This window comes from Pongo pygmaeus, chromosome 10, assembly GCF_028885625.2.
Source record: "Pongo pygmaeus isolate AG05252 chromosome 10, NHGRI_mPonPyg2-v2.0_pri, whole genome shotgun sequence".
NCBI lineage: Eukaryota > Metazoa > Chordata > Mammalia > Primates > Hominidae > Pongo > Pongo pygmaeus.
Genome location: NC_072383.2, coordinates 22,526,846 through 22,544,756, shown reverse-complemented (window position 1 = coordinate 22,544,756; position 17,911 = coordinate 22,526,846). Strand labels below are relative to the sequence as shown.

General features: G+C 36.2%; 1 protein-coding gene across 1 annotated transcript; it reads right to left on the bottom strand.

The window, feature by feature from the left end:
* Positions 1-1,290: 1,290 nt before the first annotated feature.
* On the bottom strand, positions 1,291-17,846 carry GOLT1B (golgi transport 1B). Its single transcript, XM_054442891.2, has 5 exons — positions 17,546-17,846; positions 12,511-12,602; positions 10,886-11,064; positions 7,068-7,149; positions 1,291-3,777 (listed from the first exon to the last, which is right to left on the bottom strand). Exons 1-5 carry the CDS (start codon positions 17,568-17,570, stop codon positions 3,739-3,741), a joined length of 417 nt encoding a protein of 138 aa, XP_054298866.1. The 5' UTR covers positions 17,571-17,846; the 3' UTR covers positions 1,291-3,738.
* Between the last annotated feature and the right edge of the window lie 65 nt (positions 17,847-17,911).

Genomic DNA, 17,911 nt, shown 5'->3' with positions numbered 1-17,911 from the left:
GGTCATGGAAACGCATGTTAGTCAATGAAGAATTTTGGGCATGCTGCTAGTGTCCAATCTCCTACATGGATACAGGTAACAGAAGAACTGAGGTTGGGGCCTTTTGGCTCAGGTCAAGATTAGAGAAATATGTTGGATATTTAATAACAGATTCAAGATTTCCCGTTCACCCAATAATAGTCTGGATTTGCAGCTTAATTAGTGAATTCAACAAATACTTACTGGGTATGTTAAGTGGTAGACTTAGCCAGTGTTTTTTTTCGGCCTTAATAAAATTTACAGTTAAAACACTGTAGGTGTTGTGGTCTTATTTAGGTGACAAAAACTTAAGATCCTTTCCATTCTGAGAAAAAATATATAAGTATTTCTCCTCTAATTTCTAAATTCCCTGACCACTTTTTAAATTTTGCAATTAATGGTAGCAATCATAGCAGCTTTCAGAAAACTGCCCCAACTGCCTGTGGCAATACAAATTCTGTGGCAGGCTTCGGGACAACACAAATAGCAGTGACAGTTCTAAATCCCTAGGCCTACGTTAAAAACAATTCTCTTCCCCCCGCCACAAAGAAACCAAAAACATACGCTACATTAAGTTGAATACACATACAGACTTGCAAAAGAAATTACATCTCAAAACAAACCTCCCAGAGTTAAAGCTGATATTATTTTTTTCCTTCAGACACCTTTTGAAAATGCGTATCAATCACACAGCCTTTCTCCTAGTCAAGAGTTACTAAAACTATTCAACACAGCCGAAGGTTGAATAGTTTTAGTAACTCTTGACTGGGAGAAAAATAAGAGGTTGGGGTGTTAGACCACAAATTCTTCCACCACCATTTGTTTGCAGTATAAGTCAGGACAAGTTATTTGGAAATATGGCTAAGAATTTACAAGCAATGTTAACATTATAAGCACTTAATGAACAGATGGCACATCTTGTTCTCCTGGGTCTCCCACATTCAACACAGGACTTTCAGTATTCAAGGGGTACTCAGAAAATGTCTATTGAAAAACATAATATACAAACTTGGAGTCTGATTTTTAAAAAATAGCATATTGCCCAAGGTAGGTAACTTTATTTTACAGTTTTCAAAATTAAGAATGTTTTTGCTTACTTGAAGTCTATTTGTATTCGTTAGTACATTTCAACAATCTGGAAATGAAAGATGTGAAGATCATTTGATAAATAAGAAAACATTGCATATAAGGCTAATTTTTTAAAAATGAGGTTATTTTGCAATGCTAAATTAGCTTTTAGAACTTCATAACACAGATATACTTGATCACCAATTAGTAGAAAAGTACCCTTTTATTGAGAGGTAAGACAAGTATATTTACAATATTCAATTGTTAGATAATATAATCTGACAGTGAGACTTTTTAAAGCAGCAGTATTTCAGGAATTACAATTTATAAGGGGAAAAGAAAAACATTCCAAATATGTTTCTGTTACAGAAAATACACTTGAACAATGACAGAAACACTTAAGGCTATGTAGTATTAGACCTTTTCCTCCATCTCTATAAAGTACATTTTTGTTACAGACAGAAGGCTGATTTTGGAAAGAAAGAAACAATAGGATGTATAGTGCTTTCTAACAGAAGACTAGTATGTTTAAAAATAGTCTCATCAAGGGTTCTGAATAAGAAATATAAGTGTTGCCAGGCAGTCCCAAACTCACATTTGATATTAACTGCACTCATTTAAAACTGAAAACTGCTCCAGCCTCTCAATCTTACTAAGGACTGGGAGATTATCAAACCCTTTCAAGTCTAATAATGCTTTTGAATTAAGATTGTTGAAAAAAGGAATCTCTGTTACAGTGCAAAGAACATTTTGATAGAAAGTCATGTCTACAAAGGAGTTAAATACAGATGTCCCTTACATTAGCAGACACTATTCTTGCTCTAAAAAGGTAGAATTATCAAGACATTGTAAATAATATGGGTCAAAAATATGTGTAACAGAGTTCTACAGGGCACCTTATATAAAGTCAATCCTCAAAGTATGTATTTGACACTCTCCAAGTGAGGATATTACTTTTTTGAAGAACATGAGACACAACAGTAGGCTCTTATTATTCCATTAACTATTGAGGTAGGAGTCTCCATTTGTCAATATCATCCCATTTTCACAGATACATCATAAGTCAAATGCAAGTACCAAAAATGTCAGTAATCCTTAAGACTAAACCATTACACTATACACCAAGTCTTTCCTTATTTAGATGAGCAAGATTGGGAGTTCTCTGTGTATCAAGAGATTTAACTAAAAATAAAATAAGCTGTAATCTATTTTTGTAGACATGTTTGTAAATAAATACCACAGATTTCAATTATACTTTTATGCATTAAAAAGCTTTGCAACTGTTAAAAAAAGAAAACAGTGCGATCAGTGGTAAAACAAATAGTACTATGGCTGTTGAAATGTTTCCCTACATCTACCACTAAAGCTGTCACATCTTGTAAAACTAAAGAAAACAGCTATTTCCTACTGTCTAATAATCAGCAACGGTGGAAAAAAAACACATTTTTTTTTAGTGTCATGTTTTTAAGAAACTATAGCCAGTTTATTACAGTGAAATAACTTTAGCACGTGAACTCAGGTATTTTCTAATTAACTCAGATGAGTGATCATATGAAGGATATGTCATGCTTAATGACTATTATATGCTAGGAAAAAGCTGAAAATAAGGGAAAACTCAGATTAAATGAATAGCCCTTTAAAAATAGCCATAAGTTTAACCTTTTAACATGTTACATGTCTTAAAGTAAACATTATCAAAAGTTATTTTAATTTATGAAAAACAAATAAGCCACTGCTAAAATTTAAAAAAAAGAAAAGAAGAAAGAAAAATTACATCATGACACGGAAAAAATCCATTTGGTTTGCATCATTTAGTATCTTCAATAAGACTATTCAATGAGACAAGCTATGAAACAAACTACTTCATTCATGGTCAAGAACGCTTTTTTGTTAAATACTTACATGTAATGAATGATATAGACAGATACTTAGGAGGGCAGACTCCCAAGAAGTATGAGACTTTCCGGAGTATGTTGCTGACCAAACTTAGTCAGCTATAATTTAGTAACTAAAAGTTAGTAAAGAATGACCTTTGCATATTCCAACAAAGAATGTATAGTTCAGATTTTCACCTGGCTTTGAAATATTAAGATTCAGAAGAACCACAAAAGTTTTATTTTAACCATGTTTACAAAAAAAAGTAATCCATACATCAAAAATGGGGTTTCCTTGGTTTTAATACATTAAAATGACATAATCCAATCGAATTCATGCATCACTTCCAGAGATACAGTGCAACTGGAAATATTTTTGCCATTGCAGTGGACATTTCTAAAAAGCAAATGCCTATGGATGCTCCTGAGCCTTCAAAATAAAAAGAAAATAAACAGGCACCACAGTTCTCTAAGGATGGCTGAGTTTCGCACATTGTGGAAAAACAATACAAATAGCCTTCAAGGTTTCTTAAGCATCGTTAACATGGATTTCATCTCTCTCAGTTTGCTTGCTGACTTCTTCTTAGTTCACTTGAGTAGAAGCCTGTTTTCATTGCTTCTTTGCTAATTGCTGCTGGTACTTTGTAGGCTATACGTTTTGAACTCCTGTAAAGAACATTACACGCTATTTCATGTAATTTAATTTTGTGCTGAATATTCTTCAAATGACTTTATAAATAACACAATATTTTAAATGAGTCTTCAAATTCACTTGTTGTTATACCATATTGTTGCTTTCTCCAACTTTATCTACAAACTGTAAGGAGAAGAAAAACAGATAATTAAAGAAAGCCCAGAACATTATAAAACATTATATCAATATTTAAACTATTGATTTAAAAAACCCAGCCTTACAAGAAGAGTTGTGGAAATTTAAGGTATGACTGACAATGACTAATCCAGTACTACTCACCATCATCTTCTGATACATAAATGTGTATAAAATTTTTTTTTCTAAAAGTTGTTTTTTGCATGACATGTTATACATATGAATTTAAGGGTGCAACATGAAAAATGCAACACAATGAATAAAGAAATTGTATAAGATGAAGATAACACTGCTAGCTTAACAAAAAATAAAAAATAAAAACATAAAAAAACTGAAATGTCAGCCATTCATGCATTAATGAACCCAATAAGATATTTCAACTGACCATTACTGTGGATCTCTTCTGGGCCTATGTAGTCTTTGGACAAACAGATTTAACTCCATTAAGTTCAATAGTTAACAACAGTTATTGACTAAAAATACTTTAAATGTGTATTCTGGACTTTGGATTGAAAGTGGTAATGACATTAAAGATAGATTTAATGATGTAAGCATAAATTTATAATTATTGAGTATAAATTTTAACACACATTACTGTAAGTGGTTATTTACTTTGGTTACTCCACCCCAAACATAAAGCAGTTGGGCTTTTTTTTTTTTTTTTTTTAAACATTCCAGATGGTGATGTAAAGACTGATATTGTATATAATTGGTAGAGACATTAAAAGTTATATAACCCAGGTGGTTATACTATCAAATTCTAGCAATCATCTGATCATTTATTTCACGATTCACATTTTTACATAAGCACTTATCATGATGAATAACGATAAGAAACATATTCTATTGTATTGGGTGTCCATTTATGCAAATTCTTGAGAATCCTCAAATTAAGGGCACAAATAATGATTACGACTCTGTAACTAGAAGTTTCAGTACATTCAAAAGCCATTCTAGGTATAAATAACACTGACTACTGTATGAATTTGCAGATTAATGCAAATGAAATCAGAGTATACCCCTATAAGCCTACATTCCAACATTTTGTTATATTATCACAAACAGGTGGCTGCCAACTGAAACTAAAAGTTGCTCTCAAAGAATTCATGGATTTATTAGAATTTTAAGGTAAATTTAAGTGGAGAGAAAGCACAATATTCTCTCTCCAAAGGTAACTTGAAATATTTAGATTGTCTTGGCTGTAAGGTTCTGACCCTAAAATTACCCTGGGGATGGAAATGGGATTAGGCTTATAGCGGTACTTATTCTTCCATAGGTAAGCCATTCTTTAGCTCTTTGAGCATTCAATAAAATGCTATGAACTTTCTCTCTAGAAACATCTATAAAAATCTGCGAACAACTTTAGAAAGCTGATTAACTTCCCTGAACCTAACTGGAACTTGTGGTCTTTTAAGTTTTCCTATAAAGCTAGTTTATCCTAGTTAATTTAGGACAGAGCTGGATCTATGAAACCAATCCAAAAGAAGGATATGAATACTTCTGACATGGGTCTGACCTAGAGCCAAAAGGATTGTAGCCAACTCAGCTGAATTCTAGATCACCTAGATTCTTTCAGAAATTAAGGATTTTGTTTAGTTTTGAAACTGAGGAGGTAGGTTAAGAGACAGTCATCTGGTCTTGTCTTGAAATTGAGCAAGTTCCCTGAGGTCAACAAAATGCCATCCTTTACTCACTTGCTTAGCAGAAAATATTTTGAGTTTCCATTATATGCCAGATATTATGCTGGTCAGTGGGGATAGAACAATGACTAAAATACAACCTGTCTCTGCCCTCAAGCACTGTAGTTTTACATGGAAGTGCCTCCCTTTCTCCTTTCCTTTCTCTTTTTTCTTTTTTGTTCGAGACAAGGTTTTGCTCTATTGCCCAGGCTATAGTGCGGTGGTGTGAGCATCGCTTAACACAGCCTTGATCTCCTGGTTCAAGCAGTCCTTCCACCTTGGCCTCCCAAAGTGCTGGAATTACAGGAGTGAACCACCATGCATGGCCTGAAGCCTTTTTTTTTGACAATTAAATGAGAGGTAAGGCTGGGTGTGGTGGCTCACACCTGTAATCCCAGCACTTTGGGAGGCTGAGGTGGGGGGATTGCTTGAGCCCAGGAGTTTGAGACTCTCTCTAAGAAAAAACAAAAACAAAGAAAAAAACAGAGGTAAATGCTATGATAGAGTTGTGCACAGGAATGTTATAGAAGCACACCCCGAGTCAGCCACAGGGAGTCAGGAAAGCTTTTCCTAAGGTGGCAAAAAATAAGCTGAATTCTGAATGGCCTTCTAAGGCTCCACCAAAAGATGTTACAACCTTCAAGGCAGCAGTTTAGTACAAAACATTTGTTGAATGAATATTGAATGAAAGGAAGTAACTCTATTTGTTAACTTTGAAAACGTTCTCTTTAACCTTTGTCTGATTTGATTCCTTTATTTTATTAAGGTGGAAACCAAGGCACACACTGGAATACAAATTTGACAAGCTTGTTCAAACTGTAAACAGAGCCGGGAACAGACTCTTACCATCTGAATCCCAGTATAATAGTGCTTTATTCAACTCTTTTTTTTTTTTTTTTTTTGAGACAGGGTCTTACTCTGTCACCCACCCAGGCTAAAGTGCAGTGGCACAATCATGGCTCAATGCAGCCTTGACCTCCTAGGCCCAAGCCAATCCTCCCGCCTCAGTCTCTTGAGTAGCTGGGACTACAGACACATACCATCACACCCAGCTAATTTTCGTATTTTTGGGGGTAGAGATGGGGTTTCACCATGTTGCCCAGGCTGGTCTCGAACTCCTAGGCTCAAGCAATTCACCCACCTCAGCCTCCCAAAGTGCAGGGTGTGAGCCACCACACCCGGCCTTATTTAACTGTCTTAATCTAGTCTATTGGTGACACAGTCTGAGAAACAAAATATTTGTAGGAAATAATGGTTTCCTTTTTACATTACTGCTTCTAAAATTAGAGATTATTTATATAAAAGTTAAATAAAAAATGCCCTGAACTCTCAAAGAGAAAGGTAGCATAGCATATCAAATCTGAGTAACATTAAAATATAGAGAATACGGATCCAGAAATGGATATGGTAAAACAAAATTTCACATTTTATAGGTTTAGCAATAATTATTTTTTGGTCTTTCATGGTACTCATCTATGTGAAGTAACTATACCATAATACAAAACTCATCAATTAACCATGTATCATTACTCAAATTTCTAGAAGTAAAAAGCATCAAAATACGTATTTTGTTGGCCTAAAATATACATGATTACTTACTGATCTAATTCCAGGTAAATTTAGGAGGGATCCAAGGACTGGCACTCTTCTAATAAAGCCAACGATGACAGGAAAGAAGCCCCTGGGAGGGGGAAAAAAAAGGTTCTTAATATTTACACATTTTCTATTTTCAAAATAATTGCTAACCAAGGAAAAAGAAAGTATCTTGTTAAAATTCTGAATAATTGAGGGTCTTCAAACTTAGAAATAACTACAAACTTAATTAAAAATTTTGTGATTGTTGGTAAAAATGTGAGAAGCACATGAGGCCTAGCTATATATAACTCAGATTATGAGTTAGCTCAACTGCTGAAGATTTCTCCAACTATGAGTTGTGTGGGGTGAAACTGATCAAAAGAAAGGGGCTGTTGAGACCATATGTGTAGAACCATGAAAATAATAATAGCTATCATTTATTAAGTAAGTACTAAGAGTCAAAACATTTAGTTAACACTAAGAGACTACCTGCCAGATACTGATCCTCACAGTATGTCTCTTTCTTTCTTGGTAGAATACAAGTCTACAGAAGTTACACAGCTTCTAACCAGTTTAAAATTAACAGTAGATCAGTTAAGCTACCTCAATATAGGAAGAGAATGAAATAGTTTATTTTAAAAATGCAAAGAAACTAAACCTTTCCTGGGTCTTAAAATATGTACTGTGATATTGTGAAATATATATTTGGTCTTTGACCTCATTTTCTGGCTTACAACTCCTAAAATACTTAAGAGTCTCTACAAGGTGATGTCTTTTTGTATACTAATGAGTAATCATCAGTGGTTGGCAGCCCCTAGGCAGCTTCAGGATGGGGGCTGGCCACCAGAAAGACCAAGGCAAGATTAGAGGGCTGGAAATTTGAGCCCTACCTCCTAACCTCCACGAAGGGGAGAGAGGCTGAAGGTGAAGCTGATCACCAATGGCCAACAATTTAATCAATCATGCCTAGTAACGAAGCCTCCATAAAAACCCAAAAGGACAGTGTTCACGGAGCTTCCGGATAGCTGAACACAAGGATGTTCTTGGAGGATGGTGGGTTGGGGAGGGTGGGGGGGATCTGCGACCCTCCCCTCTTTCCTTGCCCTATGCATCTCTTTATTTGTATCCTTTGTAATATCCTTTATAATAAATTAGTAAACATCAGTGTCTCCTTGAGTTCTGTGAGCCTCTCTAGTAAATTGGTTCGATCCAAACAGGGGATCGTGGGAACCCCAACTTAGAGCTGATCAGTCAGAAGCATGGGTAAAACAACCTGGGGCTTGTGGCTGGCATCACTGGGAGTGGAGGACAGTTGTGGGACTGAGCCCTCAACCTGTGTGATCTGGAGCTATCTCCACGTAGACAGTATCAGAACTATATTGGGAGGACACCCAGCTGTTGTCTGTTGCAGACAACTAATTGTTTGATTGCGATATGGGGAAAACCCCCCACACATTTGGTCACAGCAGTCTTCTGTGTTGATTGTGGTAAGACGAGTACAGAAAAAAAGCTGTTTTCTTCACAGGGTTAGATAGGGATGAAAATACTACAATAAATAGAATTCAGAAGTTAAGCAATAAGATTCTGTTATGGATCTGCAGAAGTCAAAATAAAGAATTAAACAGAAAGTAGAATTTTTTAAATTAGACAAGTATTTATGTTGATGGTATATGTGCATGTTTCAAAGAAAATCACAATCATTTTCTAGCAGTAATGAATTCAAAAGATCATTTATTTTAAGTATTGTTTTAAAACATAAAAATGTGTGATTTCAAATGCCATTATTTAGGATTATAAATACCTAGAAAAACAATGTCAAAGACCCTTGGCACTAAATCTCCAGCTCAGAATATCTCAGAACACAACAAAACCCCACAACAAAAACTAGTATTTATACCACAAAGCCCTCTAAACCATGAAACCTGTGTATTACTCCAAGCTTGTCAATGATACTAAGACTTCCCATTTTTTATTCATCTCAAAGATCAGCTTTGGCTTTTAACCTTCATTACTAAAACCCCCACATAACTGGGAAAGCCAATGATTTTCTTAGTTCTTAAGGTGCTTAAGTTGTCTGCTGCAAGACACATCTGCCAAAACAAACTCTTCTTTACTCTTTTCTCTCTTAGCCACTATGAGCTTTACTCCTAGTTCTTCTCCCACCTCTTTTCCTAGTTTCTTCTAGTGTTTTCTTCTTTTTCTCCACCTACCCTAAAATGTCAAAAGTACTCCAAGATTCCAGTCTTATCACTCTATATTCTGTACTATATTAACAGCCTCTTGACTGGCTCCCCTGACTTCAGTTTTTCTCTTTAATACCTACTTTATCCTGATATCAGAACAACCTTCCTAAAACATCTACCCTGTTGTACCACCTCTGGCTTAAAAACCTCTGTGCCCCACTCCCCCGACCTTCTCCAAACACTGCTCCCCTAGCCCAAATTTGATTACAGGATAAGGTATACTTTTCTTAACAAGTCATCAAAGAACGTTTGTAACCTGGCTCCAGGCTTCATTTTCAGTTTCATTACCAACCATTTCCTTCAACTGATCACATGCTCCTGTTCTATAGGAGTATTCGTTCTTTTCAGAACAAGCTGTGTATTTTCATGGCCCTGTCTGTTCCTTCTGTTCAGTTAACTGTCGTTCCCTTTTGCGTTTATAGGATAAATTCTTACCCATTCTTCAAAGCCCAGTTTATCGGTTAACATTTCTTAACTCTCCTTGAATTTACTAATTTTTTAATCGTGCTCTTACAATATTCTGCATATACATTTATAATGGCATTATGACTATATCCTATTGGTATTTTTTGAGTCTACTTTCCATAACAGAAATGAGAGATTTTCTAAAGCAGATTTGGTACTTAATTCATTTTTATGTCTCCTGTGGGTAATACAGTGCCTGGCAGATAGAAGACAAAGGATATGCATTTCTGGAATAAATAATTAAGTTCAACCCTACTTAAAGTTATTTTCTTTTCTGTTTTTTTTTTTTTTTGAGACAGAGTCTCTCTCTATTGCCTAGGCTGGAGTGCGATGGTGTGATCGGCTCACTGCAACTTCCGCCTCCCAGGTTCAAACAATTCTCCTGCCTCAGCCTCCCGAGTAGCTAGGATTACAGGCACCTGCCACCATGGCCGGCTAATTTTTGAATTTTTAGTAGAGACGGGGTTTCATCATGTTGGCCAGGCTGGTCTTGACCTCCTGACCTGAGGTGATCCACCCATCTCGGCCTCCCAAAGTGCTGGGATTACAGGCGTGAGCTACTGCACCTGGCCGAAGGTATTTTCATATAGATATATACACATACTATTGTTTACCTGCTAACTGGCATTTACAAAATATTACCTGCTCAAAATCTCCCATAGTAGTGTATTTGGTAAACAATCTTCTAATATGTCTATGTGCTAAATAAATGTGCATCAAGTAGCAGTAGCTATGAAGTATAAGATTCTACACACCAAAATGCTGGATCGATCGATCTATCTATCTATCTATCTATCTACCTACCGATCGACCGACCGACCTATCTGCCTACCTATCTACCTACCTACTTACCACTATTTAGTTGATACAAATATCAAACATAAAGATGGTGCCTTAAAATGCCAATAAAATAAACTTTATTGTGCTGGCAATACAAGATAATTTATACCATTAGGCAATCATTTACGTGTGATAAACATTTTTATAGTTGCTTCATTTAAATCTATAAGATTCAACCTAAATAAAATTCCATTTAAGGAAATGATCATCATCTTACTCCAACTGATGCAAATATCTGAGTTTTTGTACTATCTGACACACTGATTTACTGAAAGAGACAGTAATATGCCTTACCTGAATAAGAGAAAAAATCCATAAATTTCGAAGATCATGCCTATCAAAGGCCAACCAATAAGGACTACAAATACACCACCCAGAAAAAATCCTGTAGCTTTCATTTTATGTTTTTGGAAGAAGAATCTGAATGTTCTTTCTAAACCAATTACAAAAGCCAAGCCGGCTACAAATAAAACCTAAAAGAGAAAGAAAATACAACACGGAAAAGGTAGTTAAACACAATGCATAAATTTTAAACGTAAAGTCAAGCTAAATATAAAAAAAGAAGCACATTTGTTTGGCTTTTAATGTGGGCAACTGGCCAGACAGAACTGTAATGTACAACCAAGCAGCAGAACCAAGGAGTGGGTTATGCATGTTAAACTTGTAGCTTTGTTCCATTTGTCTCATTCCTCTTCTATCTTGATTAAATGGAGAAAAAGAGAAACAAAGAAAGATTAGACGTTACCAAGGGGCATCTGTGTCTGCAGTAGTTTTCCTAGTTTTAGCTGGATGAGGAAGGCTTAGTCAAGCAGATGAGTTGGCAAGGCATAAAGAGGAAAGCTGCCCATAAATATGTCACCCAAGGGTATTCCTCTTGGTTCTGAAATATTCATCATAGGCTACAGGAGTTTCTATGGATGGGAGAAATATTGACACGGCTAAGTTGATAGCAGAAGAAACAACGTGAAGCCAAGAAGATTCTAGTTTTATAAATTCTAGAATATCTGGTGGCAGCAGAAATAAAAATACAACTATGTGTTTTCAAACATTTTGAATGTATTCTGTGGACAAGAAATGGTGATGTATTAAGAGCTTGCTTTCCCCAGGTTTTCTTTCCAAATACTTGCCCTCCCCATTAACATTCTTCAGTGAAAAATATTTCGCACAAATACATATTAAGCCTAATGGTTAAGCTTCATATTCTAGGATACCAATGCTATTATCATTTATTAAGGCATCAATTTTGAACAATTTTGCTATATATATATATATATTTTGCTATATATATATATAGAACAATTTTGCTATATATATATATATACACACACACAAACTGTATGTGTATACACACACACACACACACACACACACACACATACATACAGTGTCTTCACTGACTTAGAAGGGTTATTATTGATTTCTGGATCATAACCTCCACACATGAATAGCATAGTACACATTCCAAATAAACAACATAGATCCCTTTCTAAGCAAGTCAACCATTAACATAGAGATATATTTTTTTAAAAAGGTTAAAAAAAATCTATCTTATGCAGCTGAATCAAATGTGAAGTCTTGGATGTTTAAAGTAAAAATACTTTAGTGATTTATCAAGACATGAAACTATCAAGTCACCTATTTTAAACTCCTATTTAGAGGCAGCCTTCATTTAATCTATTGTAAATCTCATGACAAACACTTAACAGAGTAGTTATGGAATTAGAAAACCTCATTAAGTGTTTACCTTTTATTTAAACAGAAAGCTGACAGGTTTCATTCCTGATGGAAATAGAGAATGTAACAGGAATTACTTATGAGTAATAGTGAATTATTTTCCCCAAATTTAACAGCAGATAATAATTCATTTGTAGTTAAAATTTCCTTATAAATTTAGTTAAAATATATATTTAAAAACTCACATTTCCAATAGCCAGTAGTGCTTTGTCAAAAAAGAGAATCATTCCAAAGAACAGGAAAAACACTCCAAATCCTGTTAATCCCATTCCAATTTCTGCAATATAAGTTACATGGTTAAGGGCAGAGAAAAATTAAAGTCATATTAACATCCCTGTAAACTAAGAAATTTTCCAGTTTTCCTTTCATAGGTATAAGAAAACAGGTACCCAACATTGCAGGTTAACTTCATAATGACATTTATTTAGCTCTTATAACAAATTAATTATCAGCAAATTATTTCAAAATTTAAAACATGAATGAAAATTTCTAAGCCTTATATGGGAGATAGCATTTCTCAGACATAGCTATAATAAAAAAGATAAATCGGGATTCTAAACCTTTGGTTTTAATATGTAATTTGTTTTTTTCCTCCTGAAAAGCTCTCTCACATCAGACATAAATGTATAGGTTTCCTTAATTACTTATCTCCTTTCACACTCTATAATTATTATTTATATGCACAATATCTGTAGTTCTTTCTTCCTCTTCTTAAAATTGATTCCTTCTTTATTCCATTAGAAATGTTATGGTAGGTCAGCACAATCAATATCCTTTATCCAATTATACACTGCTTGTCACAATGGCAAGAAGAAATATTTTGAAAATCACGGTACCAGTCTTCTCAAAATCAAATTTTCAGAAGGTCAGGCATCACTTTTAATTTCTTGATTACTTATTATGGACTTATCTACAAATTTACCTAAACTATAAATCTACTTACATATTTGGTCTAGAGTCCTAAAATCACCTCTCCGAAGTTTCAAAGAATATTGCTTTACCTAATATTAATATTCTAGGTTTTTCATGTTTCATTAGTTTCATTAAAAAAACAAAGAATTGTTGATCAATTGCCAGATGCAAGGAACTGTTCCAGGTACTGAATATACAGTGCTAGACGAGGTGCAAGCTTTAAAGTCTATGTTTATCTTGCATATAAAATTAATACTTTTATTGACTGTGCATTCTGTAGGTCTTATTTTTTTAGTATGAAAAGTCTTAACTTCTAAGGTGACAGAAGTACTCTTCTATTAATGTTATAAAGCACAATTCACTAAATTACCTCCTTGATCATTTTAGTTTTGATTCTAGAAAATAGCCACTAATCCGTAGTTTAGTTAGAAGCACAATCTGCATACAGATGAGTCAGAGTAGAAGCCACCGTATTTTTAGAAGCACAATTTAAAATACCCTATCACTGATTTTTGATCTATTGCTTAACTTTTTTGCCTCAGCTCCAGAAAGCTAAAATCTAGGTCGTAGCTACTCAAAAAAACTTAAGTCATATAAAATGTGCTGATAACTTGAAAACTTTTATCAACTTTAGCTTTTTCTACATTCCCCACCTGCTCAATTTCCTGATAACTAGTGTCTTCCATTCCAGACACCTTTTGTTCCCAAAGTTAGTCTAAAATAATTCAGGTACCTGGTCTATAAATACACCAGTTAAGCGTATTGAACACACATTCCTATGAAAATTTGAGGCTGATACTTTCATGATCAAAGGCCTTAAGAGGATTTACCAAATTTAACTATTTGGATAGTGGACATACTTTCATAGAGGAAAATATGGACAAAAGAGCAAGTAAAATTCTATTAAATAACTATTTAGTAGTTAGGATTAAACATCGGCAGCTTTGTTAGTTGAATATGACTAATTTCTAACTTTTCACAAATAACCTTGATGATTACATAAAAATTTTGACATGTTTTTAGAAAGGAAAGTATATGGAAAGACACCTACTAGATACTGAGAATTTACCATGAATTAGGCCTTATTAAGTGCTTCACACACCTTATATAACTTAATACTTCCAATACTACTGGAATGCAGGTATAATTACATCTTTTTAAAGATGGAGGAAATTGAAGTTTAGAGAGTTGACTTAAGTTGCCCAAAGCCACACTTCTAGTTAAGCATTTGAACCAAGGTCTTTTGAATCCAAAGCTCATGTGCTTAACCATTAATGCCATACCTCTTCCCACAGAATTTTTATTTTTTAGGTTAAAGGTGTTTGGTTACATGAAACTCAAGGACACTGGAGTATACTGAACTTCTGGGGGATGCATCTTTTAGGGGATTCAAGTTTAATATTAGCTTGTTATCTAACATAGCCAAGTAGAACTATTAAAAATTAACTGCAGTCAAAAAGGCCAATCTCTGAGTATGGTTTACCATGTCATGAAGTGTTTATACAAAAATTTTATAATTTCTTTAACAAAATTGTGAGGTAAAAAGTAGCACTGGTCCTATGGTTCATATGTGCAACCGTGGACCTAGAGGTATGAAGTAACTTGTTCTTGATCACAGAAGCAGCAAAAAAATGTGTGTGTGGGTGCTGGTGGTATGGAGGCAGGTACAACAGTCTGTGGAGTCAGCATTCAACCAGTCTTTTCACTCCACAGACAATGGTCCTACAACTACAACATGGGAACCAAAATATTCCACTACTTTATCCAGTACAGTCCAGTGGAAGACATTCCCCAAAACATCTTTGCCACAACTGGTACTGGCAATGACATTGCCAAGTAGCTCCTGATCCACACTGGTCAAAAGTCTCAAATTGGCTTCACTGTGCCTTTTTCTCACCTCCAGGATCCCCCTTTTCCCTATCCTTATGCATTCATAAGCCCTCTGGCTATCAAAAGCCTTGCATAGAGCTGCCTTCTTCCCATCGGAATCATATCCAGTAAAATAAACTTATCTTCCTTCACTTCTCCCACATGTTTAAAAAACTGCCCACAAGTTAAAAAAATATAAAAACAATTTAATAAAATGAATCCGTCTAACATAAGGAGCATACTGTGGAAATTTTATAAGGAAAGACACGCATAATCTAATGGCAAACACTGTTAGCATTTTGCTATCTTATTCACAATTTTTTAAAAGCAGCATTGTCTTTCTTACTATACCCTTTGAAAAACAGAAGTCAAGAAAGAATTCAATTGAACATTAACTGTACTGGAGAATGCAATTATCACACTAGACTTTTAGACAATGCGATGAAATGAAGATTTAGAGGCAGCATGCCCCTCCTCCGCCCCTCTGAATAAGTCTTGTCTTTTTTTGGGGCGGTGAGGAAAGTCCTAGAATCCCTTAAAATAATCATGAATTTCCATTTATTCTACTCTGAGCAGTGCTTGGCCACTCTCTAAAAACCAAAATCCCAGAATAATCCTGACAAATCACTTGAATGATGGCCAATCCCTGCAGTTAAACACACTCACAAACAAACACAATTTGAAATCCAAAATGCATTTGGTTCACTAATCGTTTTATGTTTCAATCCACTGTTTCACCTGAAACATGTGACAACTGAACAGCAAAGAGTAAAATTTCATCGCCCTCACAAAATTTAATGAAGTGAGGAGAATGCTTCTCAGGGAGAATGCCCATAGTCCAACACCACTCTCTAGTTTTTGGAAGGATGTAAAGCAGACACTCATCACTATATTAAGTCTTCAAAAATATAATTTCTATGCACAGATTATTCTCAGATCTCAAATAAAGTTTATATCAAGTCTTCTTAGGTGATAGTGGGGCACAGTGCAAAAGGTTTCTGAGCCAGCACACCTGGGATCAAGTTTTGTTTCTGTCACTTTTTTTAGGACCATGCACTCAATTTCTTTTCTGCCTCATTTAACTTATGAAAGGGGCATGCTTCTGTTTGCCTTACAGGGCTCTTACAAGAATTATGCATAATGATTCACATGAAAGCATATGGTAAACTGAAAGAAAATACCTTTAAATAATTGCCAGTAATTATTATTACACTAGATTGCTACCCCCTTAAGACTACACTTTTATTTTCTTTGATCAGAACAGGCCAGGCCAATGGACCAAAGTGGGCGGCAACCTTGGGGCAGGTGGCCCCAAGAAGCAGCCCCAGTCCAGCCTCAGGAGGGAAGATAGCCTGACTGGGGGGTGGCAGTGTGTGTAGGAGGCCTTAGAAGCTCTGTGAAGTTGGTCTGCCATGACTTGAATCTCCACAAGAAGACTCCACTTTAAAATAGGGCATTTTAAATAAACTTCTATTTTTCACTTCAATTCACGGTTGAAGTCTTAAAATATTGAAAATCTGAGTTAACCGGAGTGAAATGAAAGGCGTGGCAGATAAAGCAAAATGAGACAAAAAGAGACTCTTATGACCATCAAAAGATGAGGCACAGAGCTCGGGCAGACATAAATACAAAAATTATTAATATTAACAAAACGCAGTAGGAAAGTGGAAATATTATAATGAAAGAAAAGGAAACCGATATCAATGCTAGCTTTAGAGATGAAATAGGCCTGGAGAACTCTGTGGCAGGCAGAGAGTGATGCTAAAATAATAAAACAAGCCACAAAGCACAATATACAATACTAACGAAATATATCCTTTAATGGCACACAAAGTGGCTTTTCTCTACTGCTTGAAACTTTAGCAGGTAGAAAAGTGAGAATGTTTCAAGAGATTTCTAAAAGGTTGCTTAGAGTACTGGCAAAAAGCGAATATTCAAAATGCCACATTTAAGCGTAAGGACATTTTCAAAAAAAGCCTACTGTAGGTGACATTTAAAATACCGCCTCCCAAATAACCAGCCAGCCAGGGACTTGTAGAGGACCCGAAGTGTGTCATGCGCATAAACGATCCCGAGAGTGGGCCGCGGGCACTACGCAAACTTTCTCTTGTAGCAAGCCCCCAGAACAAAGCGCCTATCTCACTGGGGATGAGATCAGCGCGACCCTGGAATGAGACAGACTCCCGGCTAAAGCTCCCCTTGCCAGATAGGGCGTCCCACCCTGCCCCACAGACTCTTCTCCCAGGTCAGGTCCGTCACTGCAAGTCTAGCCCCGGCATCCCGAAGGCAGCCCCTTAGGGTCCCAGCAGCCCTAGCTCTGTCTTGCAGGCCGCCGCCCCCAACCCGGAGCTTCATTCATTGACCCCGGCGGAGGGGCGAGACCCAGCCGGGCGATGGGTGTGTGCGGCTCGAGGCGGGGGCCCCGGAGCAGATGCTTACTCTGCGTGTCCGTTAAGGAGATCATGGCTGCAGTGGTGGGGACAGCGGCGACAGCACCTCGGTAAGCCCAGGGTGGGAAGCTGAGTCGGGAGAAATGAAGCCGGGAAACAGCCCAGGCGAGAGCCGCCACGTCTTCCGGAAACACGCAGCCACCCTCACTGCCGCTTTAAGACCGCTTCCTATTGGCGAAACCTGCTTCCAATCTCAACCAATAACTCGTAACGTTGTTCGGTGACGCTCATGGTGACCACACCCCTTAACCAATTAGAGAAGGGAGTTATCTGTGATTGGCTAAACGGACCGACCCGGAAGGGTGGATGCTCTCAGCTGGCTGGCGGGAAGATTTTACTCCGGAGTAGCGGAAAG